The sequence below is a fragment of the Phacochoerus africanus genome, chromosome X, assembly GCF_016906955.1.
Source record: "Phacochoerus africanus isolate WHEZ1 chromosome X, ROS_Pafr_v1, whole genome shotgun sequence".
Taxonomy (NCBI): Eukaryota; Metazoa; Chordata; class Mammalia; order Artiodactyla; family Suidae; genus Phacochoerus; species Phacochoerus africanus.
This window is the reverse complement of record NC_062560.1, coordinates 102,225,130-102,242,676: the sequence shown is the minus strand read 5'-3', so window position 1 is coordinate 102,242,676 and position 17,547 is coordinate 102,225,130. Positions and strand designations below refer to the sequence as shown.

Sequence of the window (17,547 nt, the reverse complement as noted above, 5' to 3'; positions counted from 1 at the left end):
AACAGTGAAGTATTTTTTAAATCAGATTTGCAAAAGTAAAAGATAAAAATGTACTATCTGGGAGTTCTCATCATGGCACAATGATAATGAACCCGACTAGTATCCATGAGAACATGAGTTCGATCCCTGGCCTCGCTCAGTGGGTTAAGGATCCAGCGGTGCCATGAGCTGTAGTATAGGTTGCAGATGCACTTGGATCCCAGGTTGTAGTGGCTGTGGTGTAGGCCGGCAGCTGCAGCTCTCATGGGACTCCTAGCTTGGGAACTTCCATGTGCCGTGAGTGTGGCCCCCCCCCCCAAAAAAAAACAAAACAAAGTACTATCCATTAACACCTGGTAATTTCATTCATGTTGGTGGGAGTGTAAACTGATATAGATTTTTTTAAATAGCAGATTTTAACATTTTCAATGTGAATATCTTATCCAGCAGGTCCACCTTGAGGTATGCAGTCCAGAGAAACAGTTGCACACGTTCATTAAAAGCATACAACAAGAATGTCCACTGCAGCACTGGTTATGGAATAAAAAAATTTTTTAAACACTCTAAATTTCCACAAACAGGGCAGCGAAATGAGCTGCATGGTACAACCATACCGTGGAATTGTATTTGGCAGTGTAAAAGAGTGGGTTAGATCTCTACACACTCACCTAAATATGTTAAGTGAAAAAAAGAAGTGGAAGAATGATTTGCAGATTATGATGCCTTTTGTGTAAATCTCCCCCTCCCCCCAAAATCAAACTTCTCTCTCTCTCTCTCATTTCACAGAGGCCTAGAAAAACGTCTGCAAGGATAATCAACAAACTGAAAATAGTAGTTACCTATGAGAAAGGGAGATTAAGTATATGTATTGCTTACATAATTAAAAATAAATTTTAAAGGGGTTCCCGTTGTGGCTCAGCAGTTAACGAACCTGACTAGCATTCATGAGGCCGCAGGTTTGATCCCTGGCCTCACTCAATGGGTTAAGGATCCGGCATTGCTGTGAGCTGTGGTGTAGGTCACAGACGTGGCTCAGATCTGGCGTTGCTGTGGCTGTGGCGTAGGCGGACGGCTACAGCTTCAATTCGACCCCTAGCCTGGGAACCTCCTTATGCCGAGGGTACGGCCCTAGAAAGACAAAAAGACAAAAATAAATAAATAAATAAATAAATAAATTTCAAGGAGTGCCCTTGTGGCTCAGTGGGTTAAGGATCCAGTGTTGTCGCTGCTGTGGTGTGAGTTTGATCCCTGGCTTGGGAATTTCCGAATGCCTTGCGGTGGGGGGGGCAATTTTTTTTTTTTAAAGAGTTGAAACAATTTAAAAGGAAGCAGAAAAATTGAGTGTAGACTGCTCCTTTAAAAAGCTTTTCTGGGAGTTCCCATCGCAGCTCAGTGTAAACGAATCTGACTAGTATCCATGAGGCCACAAGTTCAATCCCTGGCCTCGCTCAGTGGGTTAAGGATTGGGCATTTTTGTGGCTGTGGTGTAGGCCAGCGGCTGTAGCTCCAATTGAACCCCTAGCCTGGGAACCTCCATATGCCGCAGGTGTGGCCCTAAAAGACAAAAAAAAAAAAAAGAATAAAAAAAATAAAAAGCTCTTCTGAGCTGAAAAAGATAAAGCAGTGTCTAGAGGGAGGCAAGGAGGTCTTGGGTGAATTTTATGAGGATAGGAGAGATGATGAGGAAGAAATACAAGACATAGTAATCAAATCGATGAGAGAGGATCTAGTTCAGTTTATAAAATACTAAATATCTACTCTGGGCCAGGTACAGTGTGAAATGCCAGGGCTACTAAGAAATAATCTAGTTAAGGAGCTTGCATTTTAGTAGAGGGGTCAAATATATATACACATGCTACAAAATGTGGTAAGTATAGGAGCAGGGGGGTGTGGTGGGGGACTGAGGGAACAGGAAGAGCAGCAATTGGCCAAGCCCGGTGGTGGGCATATAGGGTAGAGGTTGCTGAAAAGGGAGAGCAGCTGATCAGGAATGGCTGGGCTAAGTCTTGAAGTTTTGCAGGATGAGTACAAGGGAGCCAACTGGCTTATTGTGGGTATTCAGTACACGTTTGTTGAATGAATGAATGATGTAGACATTGATGGGAAAAATAAAGAAAACACTTCTAACTTTTCATCATTTAAAACTGAAAATATCCAAAACACAGATGTAGAAAACAATCATAGGGTTACCAAAAGGGGAAAGGGCAGGGAAGGGATAAATTAGGAATTTAGGGTTAACAGCTACACACTACTGTATATAAAAGAGATAAACAACAAGGACCTACTATATAGTACAGGGAATGATACTCAAAGGGATTATCATGTCTTTTTAAAGACCTATAGGAAGTTGGAGGCCATGAACTTGGCTTCAGAGACCCAAAGTTCTGTGATTGCTTCTAGCCAACTTCAGAAGCAGGGGTGTAGGAGCAGAGAGCAGATCCTGAAATTTATTTATCACCACAGTTTTGCTAAGTAAGGAGGGTGGAGGGCAGGGGTGCGATGGGAGATGAGTTGATAAGAGAGTGTTTCCGATGGTCAGTTATGGTCATCAGCCTGGGCTCAGAAGGAGAGGGGGCCAGGAGGGGGCTGATAGCCTGGGAGATAACGGAGAGGTCAAGGTACCAGAGGACTCTATGAGGTGAAAGATCAGGTTTAGACGGATCGAAGGCATAGGAGAGCTGGAAAGATGTGAGGTGGTGGTCAGATAGTGGAGTGTTAGAGGCTGTCTTGGGAGAAGCTGGTCTGGCTCATGGTGAGGTGTGTAGGTGGCTGAAGTAGAGGGGGCTGAAGATGGGTGAAACTGAGACAATCAAGGAAAAAGAGGCTGAGGGTCGATGGGCTGTGCACAAGCACAGTGCGGTCACCCAGAAAGAGAAGAAAGAGTGTAGGTCAGGTGCCACTTGAAGAGGATGGAATAGGTCTCAGTTGAAGAAAGCTGTTTGACATTGAGGTAGGAGAGTGGTGATCTAGAAATAGCGCTGAGGAGCTACCGGAATGCCCACCACACTCAGCCCGAGGTGCACAGGTTGTGGGGGAAGGAGCCTGCACGGGAGCAGGCTGCCAGGGAATGGGGTCCTCGGGGAGAGCTAGGTTTCCAGTAGGATGAAGACGTGGATGATATAGGGCCATCACCTCTCAACCTTTCATGTTGCCTATGGGCCACTGAGGCTCTTGATGAAATGTAGAGTCTGGGAGTTCCCGTTGTGGTTCAGTGGTTAACAAATCCGACTAGGAACCATGAGGTTGCGGGTTCGATCCCTGGCCTCGCTCAGTGGATTAAGGATCTGGCGTTGCCGTGAGCTGTGGTGTAGGTCGCAGAAGCGGCTCAGATCTGGCGTTGCTGTGGCTCTGGTGTAGGCCGGCGGCTACAGCTCTGATTGGACCCCTAGCCTGGGAACCTCCATATGCCGCAGAAGCGGCCCTAGAAATGGCCAAAAGACCGAAAAAAAAAAATGTAGAGTCTGATCCTGTAGGTCTGGGCGGGAGGCTGGAGAGTCTGCATCTCTGACAAGCCTTCAAGTGATGCTAGTGCTGCTGGTTCAAGGACCACACTCCGAGTGGCAGAGAGGTAGGATGTTTTGTTTATCAAGGCGCAGGGGTTTCAGAGGGCACAGTGGACATGTTTTTGAGGGAGAGCTCTAGGAAATGAGTCCATGAGGACAGAGCCCAGTAGCGATGAGGGCGGAGGGAAGAAGTGACTGGGAGGATGGAGTGATTAGCTGGAGTCACTCTAGGCACTGTTCCAGGGGACTCAACCTTATGATGTCTTGGCTTTGATGCCTGAGATGGTGCTGTTCAAGTACAGTGTCTATGACCGGGCCTTACGGGTTTCCAGCTGGGGAGCTTCTGACAGCTGTGCTTGCCCCTAGGACTGGCACGTGGGGGAAGCAAACTGGGCTGACTTTCAGGTGTCTGGGACACATGATAGGAGATAGTGATCACCAAGGCCGTGGCAGTGAGACCACGCGGGGATGGTGGGCACGTGATGTGTAGAATGACAACGAAAGATGGTTCAGGATGGAACCTAAGAGATAGGCCGAGACTTTTAAGTCAAGGTGCGTGGGAAAGAAGAGTTTTTACAGAGGTAGGAGCTGATGTTGGCTTGAAGGCAGAGGACAGGGTTTCAAGAAGGGACCGGTCAACATTATCAAGAAAGGTGACAATTGAAAGGTATTCATTGAAAGGTCAACTTATTATTTTTCTTTTCTTTTTTTCTTTTTTTTTTGTCTTTTTGCTATTTCTTGGGCCGCTCCCACAGCATATGGAGGTTCCCAGGCTAGGGGTCGAATCGGAGCTGTAGCCACCGGCCTGCACCAGAGCCACAGCAACTGGGGATCCGAGCCGCGTCTGCAACCTACACCACAGCTCACGGCAACGACGGATCCTTAACCCACTGAGCAGGGGCAGGGACCGAACCCGCAACCTCATGGTTCCTAGTCGGATTCGTTAACCACTGCGCCACGATGGGAACTCCTTATTTTTCTATAATATCTCTGTTTAGGAAACCCAATATAATCAGTTGAAAGACAATTCTAATGAATAATAAGTTCAGTAAGTTAGCCAATTTCAAAATAAACGTGCAGAAACCATAGACGTCTTATCACCTCACAGTAACCAATTAGAAAACATTATGGAGAAGTTCTCATTGTGGCACAGTGGGTTAAGGATCTGGAATTGCTGCAGCTGTAGTGAGGTTGCAGCTGTGACTCAGATTCAGTCCCTGGCTCCAGAACTTCCATATGCCACGGGTGTGGCCAAAAAAAAAAAAAAAAAACCAATGTCATGAAACAGAAGACCCCATTCACAGTAAAAACAAACTCCTTCCTACAAGATGCTATGTATCTGTCCTTTCTTACCTTGCTTGCTTCGTCTCTCTCTTTTTTTTTTTTTTTGCTTTTTTTTAGGGCCACAGCCACAGCATGTGGAGGTTCCCTGGCTAGGGGTTGAATCGGAGCTACAGCTGCTGGCTCACAGCCACAGCAACACGGGATCTGAACCACGTCTGTGACCTATACCACAGCTCACAGCAATGCTGAATCTTTAACCCACATATCGAGGCCAGGGATTGAACCCTAGTCTTCATGGATACCAGTCGGGTTTGTTACTGCCGAGCCACATGGGAACTCCCATCTTTCATTATTCTTCTGCTGTTGTTTTTTGTTTTGGCCATGCCTGCAGCAAGTCAAAGTTCCAAGGCCAGGGATCAAACCCATACCACAGCAGTGACAACTCTGGACCCTTGACCTGCTGCTGAGCCACAAGGGAACACCGTGCATTGTTTTTATTGAGGTGAAATTCAGATACCATAAAATTATCTATTTTATTTATTTATTTATTTATTTGTCTTTTTGCCTTTTCTAGGGCCCGCTCTCGCGGCATTTGGAGATTCCCGGGCTAAGGGTCTAATCAGAGCTGTGGCCCGGCCTACACCAGAGCCACAGCAACCCGGGATCTGAGCCGCATCTGCAACCTACACCACAGCTCACGGCAACGCCGGATCCCCAACCCACTGAGCAAGGCCAGGCATCAAACCTGCAACCTCATAGTTCCTAGTCCGATTCATTAACCACTGCGCCACGATGAGAACTCCAAAATTAGCTATTTTAAAGTGACAAGCTGGGTAACAATTCGGTGGCATTTAATACATTCACAATATTGTGCAACCACCACCTCTGTTTGGTCCCCAGGCAGTCTCATCACCCCAAAAGGAAACACATTAAACAATAACTTCCCACTCCCTTCTCCCCTCCGCCCCCTGTAACCATTATTCTATTTTCTGTCTGTATGATTTTGACTATTCTAGATACCTCATAGAAGGGGAATCATGTACCCTCTGTCCTTTGGTGTCTGGCCTTTCACTTAGCTTGATGTTTTCAAGGTTCATCCACATGCCACATGTATCTGAATTTTCCTCTTTTTAATGGCTGAATAATATCTCGTCGTATGAGATTCCACACTTTGTGTATCAGTTGATGGACATTTGAGTTGTTTCCACCTTTGGGCAATTGTGCCTAGTTTACTGTTCTTCCTTCACTTACTACTTCTATTCATCAAACTAGTTTCTGCCTAAGGACCATGACATTTGTTATTCCCTCTGCCTGGAATACTCTTCTCCCTGATTCTCCATGACTCCATCATTCTCATCCTCAAAGCTCAACAGTCACATCCTCAGCGATGCCTTCCATGATCATTGTACCTAAAACAGCTGAAGTTCCTGAGCTAGGGATCAGACCTGTGCGACAGCAGTGACAACTGCCAGGTCCTTAACCCACTGAGCCACAAGGGAACTCCTATATCTTTAATTTTGCACTTATATGAGATGATGGTTGATTACTAAAGTTATTGTGATCATCACTTTGTGATGTATGTAAATTAAAACACTATGTTGTATACTTTATTATTATTTTTTGTCTTCTTGTCTTTTTAGGGCTGCACCACGGCATATGGAGGTTCCCAGACTAGGGATCCAATTGGAGCTGTAGCCACTGGCCTGTGCCATAGCCACAGCAATGCCAGATCCGAGCTTCATCTTCGACCTACAGCACAGCTCACGGCAACACCGGATCCTTAACCCACTGAGTGAGGCCAGGGATCAAACCCACAAACTATGGTTCCTAGTCAGATTCATTTCCACTGTGCCACCAGGGGAACTCCCTATGCTGTATACTTTAAACTTATATAGTGCTGTATGTCAATTATATCTCCATAAAACTGGAAGGTAAAAAAAAAGGAAAATGCAGAAAAAAGGGAAAAAATGAATAAGACAAAGATGAGTTATCCATTTAGCTTGAGTCTAAACCAAATCCTTTTGGTTGACTGGTTGACTTGGCTGATCTGACACTGCAATTCTTCGGAGACTAAGAGCCAGGGGCATCAGCAGAAAGATAGGCTGAGGGTATCACTAAAGATTCAGAGGGAGAAAAACTAAAAATGCATTGTTTTCTTTCCTCCTTTGATACCTTTTGTAGAGTAAAAAAAATGAAGTAAAAAAGTTATGTAATAGAGGAAAAAGTGAAGCAGTGCCAAAATTAGATCATTCAAATAAGGCAGTCATCTGAAAATTAATTAGGTAAACCTAGGGATGTATCGCCCCACCCCTCACTCCTAATTCTTCAGGAACCTTCTAAGGATTCATGCAACCAAGAGATTCTTTGATGCTATTACCCTTCAGAACAATGTTTGGCTCAGAGGGATCAAAGGAAGAAAGAAAGGACTGTATTTTTAGATTCTCCTCTGGGGCTCCAGAGGTAGCCTGCACCCGGCTCTCTCCTCTGTATGTAGCTCTCAGAATCGAGAATTCTGTGATTCTTTTTTTAAAAGCTATTTTCCCTTCTCTACTAGGGGGAATCTTTCAAAAAGGCTCAGGTTGGGGGCTGCTGCAGGTGGGAGGCCTTGGCTGAGCCCGGCTCCTCCTTGGATCGTGTTCGCTTCCAGCAGTGTAATCTGCAGACTCACGGTCCCAGGCCGGATGACAAACCTCTTCCAGCTGGAAGGGAGGAAGCCCAGGATGGAGAGGCCACGAACAGACAGGGAGATGAGAACAGAGGCAGGGCTGCGGCTAAGCTGACCTACTTAGAAAGAGGCTGCAGGGGTGGCAGAATGGCCTGGGAGAGAAGAGAGAAGCTTCCCAGGACAGGGAGGAGCAGAAGACTGACTCTTGGCTAGGACTCCCTGGCGAGACTTGGAGCTGCAAAGGAGAGCTGTGCACAAGGACTCAGGGAGCCTGGGGCGGGGTGTGCCACGTGGGGAGCCCCCCGAACCCAGACAGACTGAGCAGAACCCATCGCGTTCTGGCGAGGCTCCCCTAGCAGTGGGTCAGGGAGAGGTCCTGACCACCACTGGGTCCCCAGTTTGCATATTAGGCACTGCAGGTGGAGACACAGGGAGCAGAGACATGGGCCCAGCCAGGAGCACAACTGGCCCACGCACAGATACTGCCAGGGGTCCCACACTGCATCAGGGCCTGTGGGGGTAAAGAAGTGCCCTTGGCGTCCCCGCCCTTCACCAGAACACAGTCCTTGAGGGAACTCTAATCCTTGCCAAGCAACAGTAAGCGATCCAGGAGCGTGATTCTTTTGTATGCTCCTGAGTCGCCAAAGGGATTTCTGCCATGATTGGGGAATTATGGAGGAGAAGGGCATTCATCCGAGCTCCAGGGTCTGGGAGGGCAGGGTTAGGATGAGAAGAGAGACCTGGGCGTTCCAGAGAGAAAACATACTCTTTGGGGGCACAGTTGGCTCACCTAGGGACCAAGGAGGTGGCCAGTCTGACGGGACTGGAGACCCACTGAGAGGCGGTGGAGAAATCCAGCTGGCTGGGGACAGTCAGGTTACCGAGGGCATTTGAACCTTGTGAAGGAGTTTAGAAACCTGGCAACATCCAGGTTTTTGAAGTGGCCTGGCCCTTTCCGTCCACTCCCCTTCAGCTACAAGCCCATCGTGGAATTCATCGACGCCCAATTTGAGGCCTACCTGCAGGAGGAGCTGAAGATCCGCAGGGTACTGCACACCTACCACGACTCCCGCATCCACGCCTGCTTGTACTTCATCGCCCCCACGGGTCACTCCTTGAAGTCTCTGGACCTAGTGACGATGAAGAAGCTGGACAGTAAGGTAGGGAGGCAGGGGCCGGGGTGGGTGGGCAGCAGGGCACGCGGGGCTCCCTCTCCCTGGTCTCTTGGGCGGTGCGGATGCCAGAGTCCAGCAGAGGCTGTGGTGTCCTAATCCTCCTCTTCATCCTTGTTCCTCCGTACAGATGGGGTTCATGGATCCAGCAGCTGAGTCGTATGCTTTGTGATGTTTGCCCAGCACTGGCCATGAGCCTGCCCCGAGCTGTCTTTCTGCCCTGATCCCTCTTGGGCACAAAGGTGGTTACAAGCAAGATGGCTGCCCGGGTCTAGGGGCTCAGGCTTTGGCAATGGGAAAGCGTTTTTCCTTTGTCCCGGTGTTAACTGGCCCGTACCAGAATCAAACATGCAGACTTGATCTGGACTGTTACTATTCTTATCATCAATGATAATTTTTATCAAAGCAGCTCACATTTGTTCAGCCCTCATCATATGTCACCACTGTACAGGTACCTCATGGAGTATCTCACTGAATCCTCACAGCAACCCTATAGGGCAAACACTATCATTATCCCCCATTTTATAGAAGAGAAAACTGAGGCTCAAAGAGGTGAGGTGCCCCGCCCATTGTCATAGAGCCAGCTCTGGGTGGAGCCTAGATTTGAACTCAGATCTGTGGCACCAGGTTCTATCACCTCATCACCCAAGAAAGACAGCTGTAGGAATCAGGCACGTCCTGTTTTAAGAGATATTGAACAATGCAAGTTCCGCATCGGATATAAATTAGACAGTGATTCTTCGTGTTAAAGGATTATTGGTTTTCCCATCTTGGTGCAGCAGAAATGAATCTGACTAGGAACCATGAGGTTGTGGGTTCGATCCCTGGCCTCACTCAGTGGGTTAAGAATCCGGCATTGCCATGAGATGTGGTGTAGGTCGCAGATGCGGCTCAGATCTGGCGTTGCTGTGGCTGTGGTGTAGGCCGGTGGCTACAGCTCTGATTGGACCCCTAGCCTGGGAACCTCCACATGCCGTGGGTGCGGCCCTAAAAAGATAAAAGACGAAAAAACTAAAAAAAAAAAAAAAAAAACCTAAAAAAAAAAGGATTATTGGTTGTGCCAAAGAATTGACCACAGGATTCTTTAAAAAGCCTAATAACTAGTACATTTCCCCCCTAACATTTCATATGTGTCTGCCACTGTGAGGAGTACTTTATATGCATTATTTTTACTTCATCCTTCCAATAATCCAGTGTGGTAGGTAATATTATTATTCCGATGTGACACACTAGGAACCTGAGGCACAGTGAGGTAGCTTGCTCAAGGTCAGATAACTTGTAAGGGGTCTGGGATTCAGGGAATTTATTTTCCAAAAAAAATCTGCTTTATATGCAGTTGTTTAGTAGCACATCCACTATAAAAACTGAGTCTCAATCATTATCAAAATAGGAGCAGTTTCTCATTTTTCACAGCAGTGAGCTCACTGCCCATGAGTAATGGGCTGCTTGGGAAGTGTCACCCTGCTTGGCATGTCTTGAAGAGGGTCACAGAGAGCCCTGCAGCCGGTGCCCTGGCAGTGGGCTGAGTTAGGTAGCAGGCTTTGACCTGTGTTTACAGTGTGCCCATGGGGGACGTGGCGAAAAGCAGCAAGAATTGGCCCTGCCTGCTCTGACATCTTGACAAGGGCTTTGACCCCCCCACGGCCTGAAGCCGTCAAAGGAGGTGCCTCCAAGGTCCAGTCTATCTTTGACCACACCTGCAGCGGTGGTGTCAGCTCCTGGAGGCATTCCCAAGGCAAAGTGCAAAGGAGGCAGGATTTGTCTTAAGTCTGCAGCTTTTTTCAGGGCCAGAGCACCATCCATGCCCGCACATTGGAGTCTGCGGGCAGGACCGCCCGTGCTCTCCATGTGAACTTGAGCTTAGCTGTGCGCTGTCTCACTAGGGCACGTGTGTTTCAAGTTCCTTCCCCTTCCAGCAGTAAAAGCCTTGTCCCTTCTTGGAGGAATTTCAAGGATCAAGGTTCGGGTGGATTGAACTTTGGGGTGGCAGCAGGTCTTTCTCCTGCTGTCCAAAACTGGGCATTTATGCGTGCTTTTTTTAAACAGAAATTAACCATGAGACTCCTGCAGTATACCTTTTTGGCTAAGCCTCAGGTCAAATTGGGAACAGAGGGTCATTTTCACCAAAGCAGGTTGGTTCATCAGTGTTTGCTGCCAGAAAGAGGGCCAGGTGTACATCTTCATGGAGCTCCGCCCTCTCTCCCTTCCCACGTGGATCCCTTTCATGCTGACTGGGGCTAGCCTGCACCGGATGGGTTGGGCCAATTTACTTTAGCAAGGAGTGGCCACCTCTCACTTTGTCTACCGCAGATTCCCAACAGTCAGCTTCCTGCTTCAAATCACCCAAGCCGTGGAGTTCCCGATGTGGCTCAGTGGTTAACAAATCCGACTAGGAACCATGAGGTTGCAGGTTCAATCCCTGGCCTTGCTCAGTGGGTTAGGGATCTGGTGTTGCCGTGAGCTATGGTGTAGGTTGCAGACTCGGCTGGGATCCCGTGTTGCCGTGGCTGTGGTGTAGACCGGTGGCTATGGCTCCGATTGGCCCCCTAGCCTGGGAACCTCCATATGCCGTGGGAGCGGCCCAAGAAATGGCAAAAAGACCAAAAAAAAAAAAAACAAACAAACAAACAAAAACACCCAAGCCGTGACCTTGATAATAAGATATCACACAGCTCGTCAATTTGGATCTGAGCTGGAGGATAGCACACGGTTGAGACTATGGACTTAGGAACAAGGCTGAACTTGGATCTGGATCCCGGTTCTGTTACTCACAGGCTCTGTGGCCTTGGACAAGCTAGTTAGCCTCTCTGTGCCTCAATTTCTCTTTGGTAAAATAGTGGTACTAAGATCTCTTGCGAGAGTTAGTGTCAGGGTGAATTATGTTAATCTATGTAAAGCCCTTAGTTCGGTGCCCAACACATAGTAAGCATCCACTGCTATTTATTGTATTGCTGTTTGGCTACAGAGGTGGCCAGTCCTAGATCACTGGGTTGAGCTGCTCCCTCTGGCAGCTGGCAGAAGTCCTAGGTCGTGCTGCCATCGGCTGCGGATTGCCAACAGTGATGTCGCTTTGCCCCTCCCTTCCCTAGGTGAACATCATCCCCATCATTGCCAAATCGGATGCCATTTCCAAGAGTGAGCTAACGAAGTTCAAAATCAAAATCACCAGCGAGCTTGTCAGCAACGGAGTCCAAATCTACCAGTTCCCCACAGATGATGAGTCGGTGGCAGAGATCAATGGAACCATGAACGTGAGTGGGAAGCGCGGGGCTTCAACTTTCTGGCTGTTTGCTCTCACCATCCATCTTGGTGTAGTCACCTCTTGATTATCTGCGTCTCGGGTGTTTGCGAGAAAGAATCCAGAAGCAAACAGCTCCTCTCTGCTCAGAGATGCAGAGATTAATAACTAGAGTCAGGAGGCAGTGGGGGGACACAAGCTGACTCCAGGCAGCAACTGGAGCAGGATATTCAGACCTCTCCTTCCATCCCCTCTTTTTTTGCGGGGTGGGGGTGGGGCTGCATCCGTGGCATGAGGAATTCCCCAGCCAGGGATCAAACCTGTGCCGTAGCAGCCACCAGAGCTGCTGCAGTGACAATGCTGGATCCTTAACCTGCTGTGCCACAAGGGGATTCCTTTCCATCTCCTCTTTGATGCTGCTATGGTGTAGGCCAGGCAGACCACCTGGGAATGCTGGAAAGGCAAGCAGTTTTTGTCTCTGACCAAAGCAATGCCACGACAATTGATGTGGTACAAGAAGACATGGCTGAAAAAGTTGGTTGGCTTCTGAGACTCGAGGTGAATCTGTACTCAGATTCTCAACCCCTCTGCCCCTGGGAGGAAAAAGGACACGTATCCTCCAATTTGTCTGGTGACCAGAGAAAGGTTATATTGGAATTTCAGGGTTATGTTTTGCTTTATTAAGTGTGAATGAGTCGAAGGAAAAAAAAAACACACAACCAACCACTTGCCATTTTTCCTCCCCCACTCCCCCTACTAGAGGAATGAGTAATGAAGAAGGCAGGGAGTCAAACATCTCCTCATGCTGCTTTACAATGTGTTGATGCTGTTGCTGAGAAATCTTCAATGTTGTGATTTCAAGGAGACAGCTAATAGCTTGCAGAAAGCCTCTGCTTTGGGAACAGCTTTCTTTTTCTCTGTTGAGAGGCCTCAGTTTTTCCTAATGACATAATGCCTGGGTATAGCCAAACACAGGAAAGCCTGGTAATAAAAGCCATTTTTAGAAAACTTTCCTGCTGCTGCCGCCCCCAAAGTTATCATTACAGCATCAGCTGCCACCTCCTCTGAATTGGCCGACAAATTAGCATAGCGGGCCAGCAAGCCATTGTCTCGGCTACCTTCCTGCCCAGCAGTTCGCCTGAGGTGTGTTTGTGATGAGCGGTCCGCATCATCTTTGTCAAATCTGCAGACCTGGCCCAAGAGTAGAGCTGTGTGGATTGTGGGAGGTGTTGTAGCCTTTCTGACCAGTGAGCATCAAAAAACGAAAAAAAAAAAAAAAAAAGTGGAGTTCCCGTTGTGGTACAGCAGAAACGAATTCAACTAGTATCCATGAGGATTGCAGGTTCCATAACTGGCCTCTCTCAGTGGCTCAGAGATCTGGCATTGCCATAAGCTGTGGTGTAGGCTGCAGATGAGGCTCGGATCTCACGTGGCTGTGGCTGTGGAGCAGGCCAGCAGCCGTAGCTCCGATTCAGCCCCTAGCCTGGGAACCTCCACATGCCTTGGGTGTGGCCCTAAAAAGCAAAAAAAAAAAAAAAAAAAAAAAGGGAGGGGGTGCTTATCCTCTCCAGCAGTCAGGGCATCTTGGTGGAAACTATCTTCGGTCATGACGAGAAAACCTGAAAGGGAGCCTAGTCTGCAGAAAACATTGGAGCCCAGAGAGCAGCATCTTCTGGTGTCACTGGCACTGATTGATGTCTGGAACGTCGGGCCGCAGGTGCCTTCCCAGCCTGGATTCCCTAAGTCGCTAGTCAGCTTTCAGGCTCATGGTTTGCTTTGCTAAGAATAGATGGGGGCGAAGAGTCCTCAGCAATCCCAGGGCATCACACAAAACGATCTCTCACTATATTGTGGGTCAGGAGTGACAATCCATTTGGGCTCCACTTAGCTCTGGGCCTTTGGTTGAAGCTCCGACAGGCTCCGCCTCAAGGTTGGAAACTTCTGGAGTTACGAAGCAGTGGTTCTCAGCCATGCTGTTTTGGCTGTGGAGGGGTTCTGGGTCCTTTCTTACAAGAGTCCAGAGTGTACCAGGGTTTCATTTTGCAAAGCGACATTTGACTGGTTTCAGGGTTATCCTTACAATAGTATCGCTCAGTGATCCCGTTTCCTCATGCTCCACCATTCTGTTTGTTTGTTTGTTTTTGGTGGCTGCCCCTACAGCATGTGAAAGTTCCAGGGCCAGGGATCAAACCTCACCACAGCAGCGACCCGAGCCACAGCAGTGACAGTATAGATCCTTAACCCCCTAAACCACCAGGGAACTCCCTCCACCCAGTTATTTTTTAGTGGAACAAGCAGGGGTGGATCACAGCTAGTGTGCCTGACACTGGGCATGCACGGGGCAGTGGGGGGGGGTTGTGTGTGTGCATATGAACGCTGTGTGTTACATGGGTTGTGACGGGGGAAAAGGTTAAAACACAGGGGCAGGATGGCTCAGCCTGCAGGCACTGGAATAACTGTGTCAGCCTGGGTCTTCAGATAAAGCCATGGCATGTGAAGCGTCATTCTTAGAGAGCCGAGCTTGGGTGGTTGGAGGAATGGGTGCTGGCTTTTCAATTCTGGATTTGACTCCAACCCCACAGCCTCAGCCACCCCAGCCAATTGTCCTGGGAACCGAATTGGAAGAGTGGAAGAGGCCTCTTGCCCAAGCGGAAAAGACCAGACAGTCATCCCACAACTTCCCCTGGGGATTTTCATGGCAGGAAGTGAGAGTCATGAGGGCTTGGCCTTCCCCTTGGCTGTGGGGTGGCTCTGAAACTTTCATTTCAGTTTGAGGAGATGAGAGAGGGGAGGGAGACGTCATATGGCATGCCGCTTTCATCCTATGCTCTGAGACCTCTCAAGGTTGTAGACTTCAATGCTGGAAATTGCTGTGTTCAATTCAAATGTGGCTCTTTGAATGGTTCAAACCATGGTCAGGGACCAGGGAGTAGGCCTGGTGACTCAACTTGGCTCAGTCAGTTGGCCTGTGAGGTCTTGGGTTTGGTCCCCAAAGAGGCACATGGGCCCAGCAAGAGCACATGGGTGACCAGCAAGGGTCACAGGGAGACCCATAGGCACGAGCCTGTCTTTTCTCCCAAGGCAGCAGTGCCATTTCTATTGTTGGCCCCTGTGTTTGTGGGAATCACCAACAAGGTTTGACTCGAGAGAGAATCAGGCAATGCTGTGGCTCAGTCACTGATAGGAGCCTGGAGTGGAGGCGGGCACAACCAGCAGCTGGATTGGGAAATACTGTGTCCCCACCCCACCTCCAGGAGAAGGCCATGCATACTCAGGGTATTATCAGAAGAGGAGGAATAAACGGTCCTGACAGTATTTCACTGAGCTAAGGGGAATGGTCACCTAACCTCACCAGTAGAACGGACGTAGTGAAGCCAGAGTGGAATAATTCATGCCAGTTGGATCATTGAACACTTGAAAATGTTCCAAGAGGAATTTAAGGTACATGTGAAGCTGTAAAGGTATTGAGTCTGGGAACAGACTCCCAGGAGTCTTGGGACTATCTCTTTTTTTTTCCTTCCTTTTTTTTTCTTTTTTTTTTTTTTGTCTTAGGGCCACACCCGTGACATATGGAGGTTCCCAGGCTAGGGGTCCAATTGGATCTGCAGCCGCTGGTCTACACCACAGCCATAGCAGTACCAGATCTGAGCTGCCTCTGCAACCTACACCACAACGGCAACGCCGGATCCTTAACCCACTGAGTGAGGCCAGGGATCGAACCGGAGTCCTCATGGATACTAGTAGGGTTCGTTATTGCTGAGCCACAACGGGAACTCCTCGGGACTATCTTTTGTTGGAGTTTTCTGAGACCAGAGCGCCAGAGGTCTCTTGGGCGAGACAGCGTGAGGCGGAGTCCCCTTAGGAACCTGTCCGTGTATCAGCAGCAGCACTGCCTTTTTGCAGTTCTCCTCCCGGGGCCCTCGTATCCAGTGTCACCCCCAAAGCTGGGGTCGGTTGGAGGGTTTACCTTCTCCCTGCTCTTCCCGACTATTCTGGTTGTCAGAGCCATCAATCACTCCAAAACAGCAGAAAAAGGACCAGAGCTGGCCCCATGATTTCCTGCCCTTTGTGGTTCAAGGTTAGCCAGCTTCTAGCCCTGGGTGGCTGGGAGAAGCGGGCAGCTACAGGGCAGCGTCCTCGCTGCTCCCTGGGAAGATTTGGGCAGAGGGGTTAGCGACCTGGGCAACTCAGGCAGCTTTTCAGTGCCCCAGTTTTGCAAACCATGGATGGGGTTTATAATAACCGCCCAGTAAGGCTGATGTGGAATCAAATGACATCTGCCTGGAAGCACTGGGAAGTGGTATTCTTGCATATGCTCATCAGAACAGACTTTGACACCGGTTACAAAGGCGTGTGCCTTGGGGGCTCTTGGAAGCCTTGTGGTGGGGGTGCTGTGTGTTTTAGAGCAGGGAGGGCTAAAATGACAGCAGTTTAAGGAAGAGGGGAAGCAAGTGATCCTGTCATTCTAATTAACAATGTCTTTTGGAGATAAAAATAACAGACCCAAGGGAATACTGACTTTTTTTTTTATGCCTTTATTCTCTTCTTGGATTTTTTTCTCTTTTTTGGTTCTTGAGCCCAGAGAAGTACTTTCCACTTCACACGCCCTCCCCCTCCATCACTTTCAGCTGAGAGCCCAGGTTGCGTGGGAATGATACAACTCGGTCTAGCCCTCTGGCATCGCTGTCCCCTCCAGTGACCGGTGCTCTGAGGTCTCTGCAGGAGGGGCAGAAAGTGTTTCGGAGTGGATTTGAGGCTCCTGACATGTCTTGGGTCCCTGAGGGGGAATGAATTGTGCCCAGATGACCCCCTTACAGAGCTGGCTTGCAGAGGTCAGAGACACTCTGGCCCTTAGGCAGGCTTTTTAGGAATTCATTGCCCACCCCCTATTGGTCCATGTGTGGCATGCCCAGTGACCCTCTTGACCCTCCCCTACTAGATTTTTTTTTTCCGGTCCCTCCCAGGGCATGCGGAAGTTCCTAGGCCAGGGATTGAAACCACACCACAGCTATAACCAGAGCCACAGCAGTGACAACACCAGATCCTTAACCCCTGAGCCATGAGGGAACTCCGACCCTCCCTTACTGGGACCGATGACACATTTCCCACCTCCATCCCTCACCCACCTTCCATACCCATAACCCCCTCTTTCCTATGTCCCTATTTCAGGGACAGTCATGGGAGTGGGAAGGGGTGGGGGGATACCTGCGATGATCATCCTAGAGCAGCTGAGAGGGTGAAGGGAGAGCCGTCTCAGCTGGACAGCCCCGCCCTGGGGGGCTGAGCAGATGCCCTGACACTGAGCTCCTGATTGACTTCTGTGCCCTTCCACTCTGGAGAACATTCTTGGGGTGCAGAGCTGGAGGAGAACAGAGAGGTAGGATTGGCTGTTGAGCTCAGATTTAAAACACCTCTTACAATCTGGCTTTGCCCAGCCAATTTACCCCCCCTCCCGGGTTTAGAGTGCTCCCCACATCTGCTGCTCAAGCCCCCCAAAGGGGAGTGGAAGACCGGCAGCGGTGGGTTTTGAAGTCAGAGTCACCTGGATCCCACCCCTAGCTCTGCCTGTTACTATGGTGCGGCTGCTGGCAAGTCACTTGGCCCCTCTGGACCTCAGCTTCCTCTTCTGTAAAATGGAGGAGTTCCCATGTGGCTCAATGGGTTAAGAACCAGACTAGTGGAGTTCTGTCGTGGCTCAGCTGTTAA

General features: G+C 49.1%; 1 protein-coding gene across 5 annotated transcripts in view; it reads left to right on the top strand.

Moving 5' to 3' along the window:
• SEPTIN6 (septin 6) overlaps window positions 1-17,547 on the top strand; it is a 72,411-nt gene that overhangs the window by 32,852 nt on the left and 22,012 nt on the right. For all 5 annotated transcript variants that reach the window (XM_047765766.1, XM_047765763.1, XM_047765768.1 and 2 more), the window contains exons 5-6: window positions 8,405-8,591; window positions 11,693-11,854. In XM_047765766.1, coding sequence (XP_047621722.1) covers window positions 8,405-8,591; window positions 11,693-11,854 — 349 coding nt within the window. The remainder of the gene's footprint in view (window positions 1-8,404; window positions 8,592-11,692; window positions 11,855-17,547) is intronic.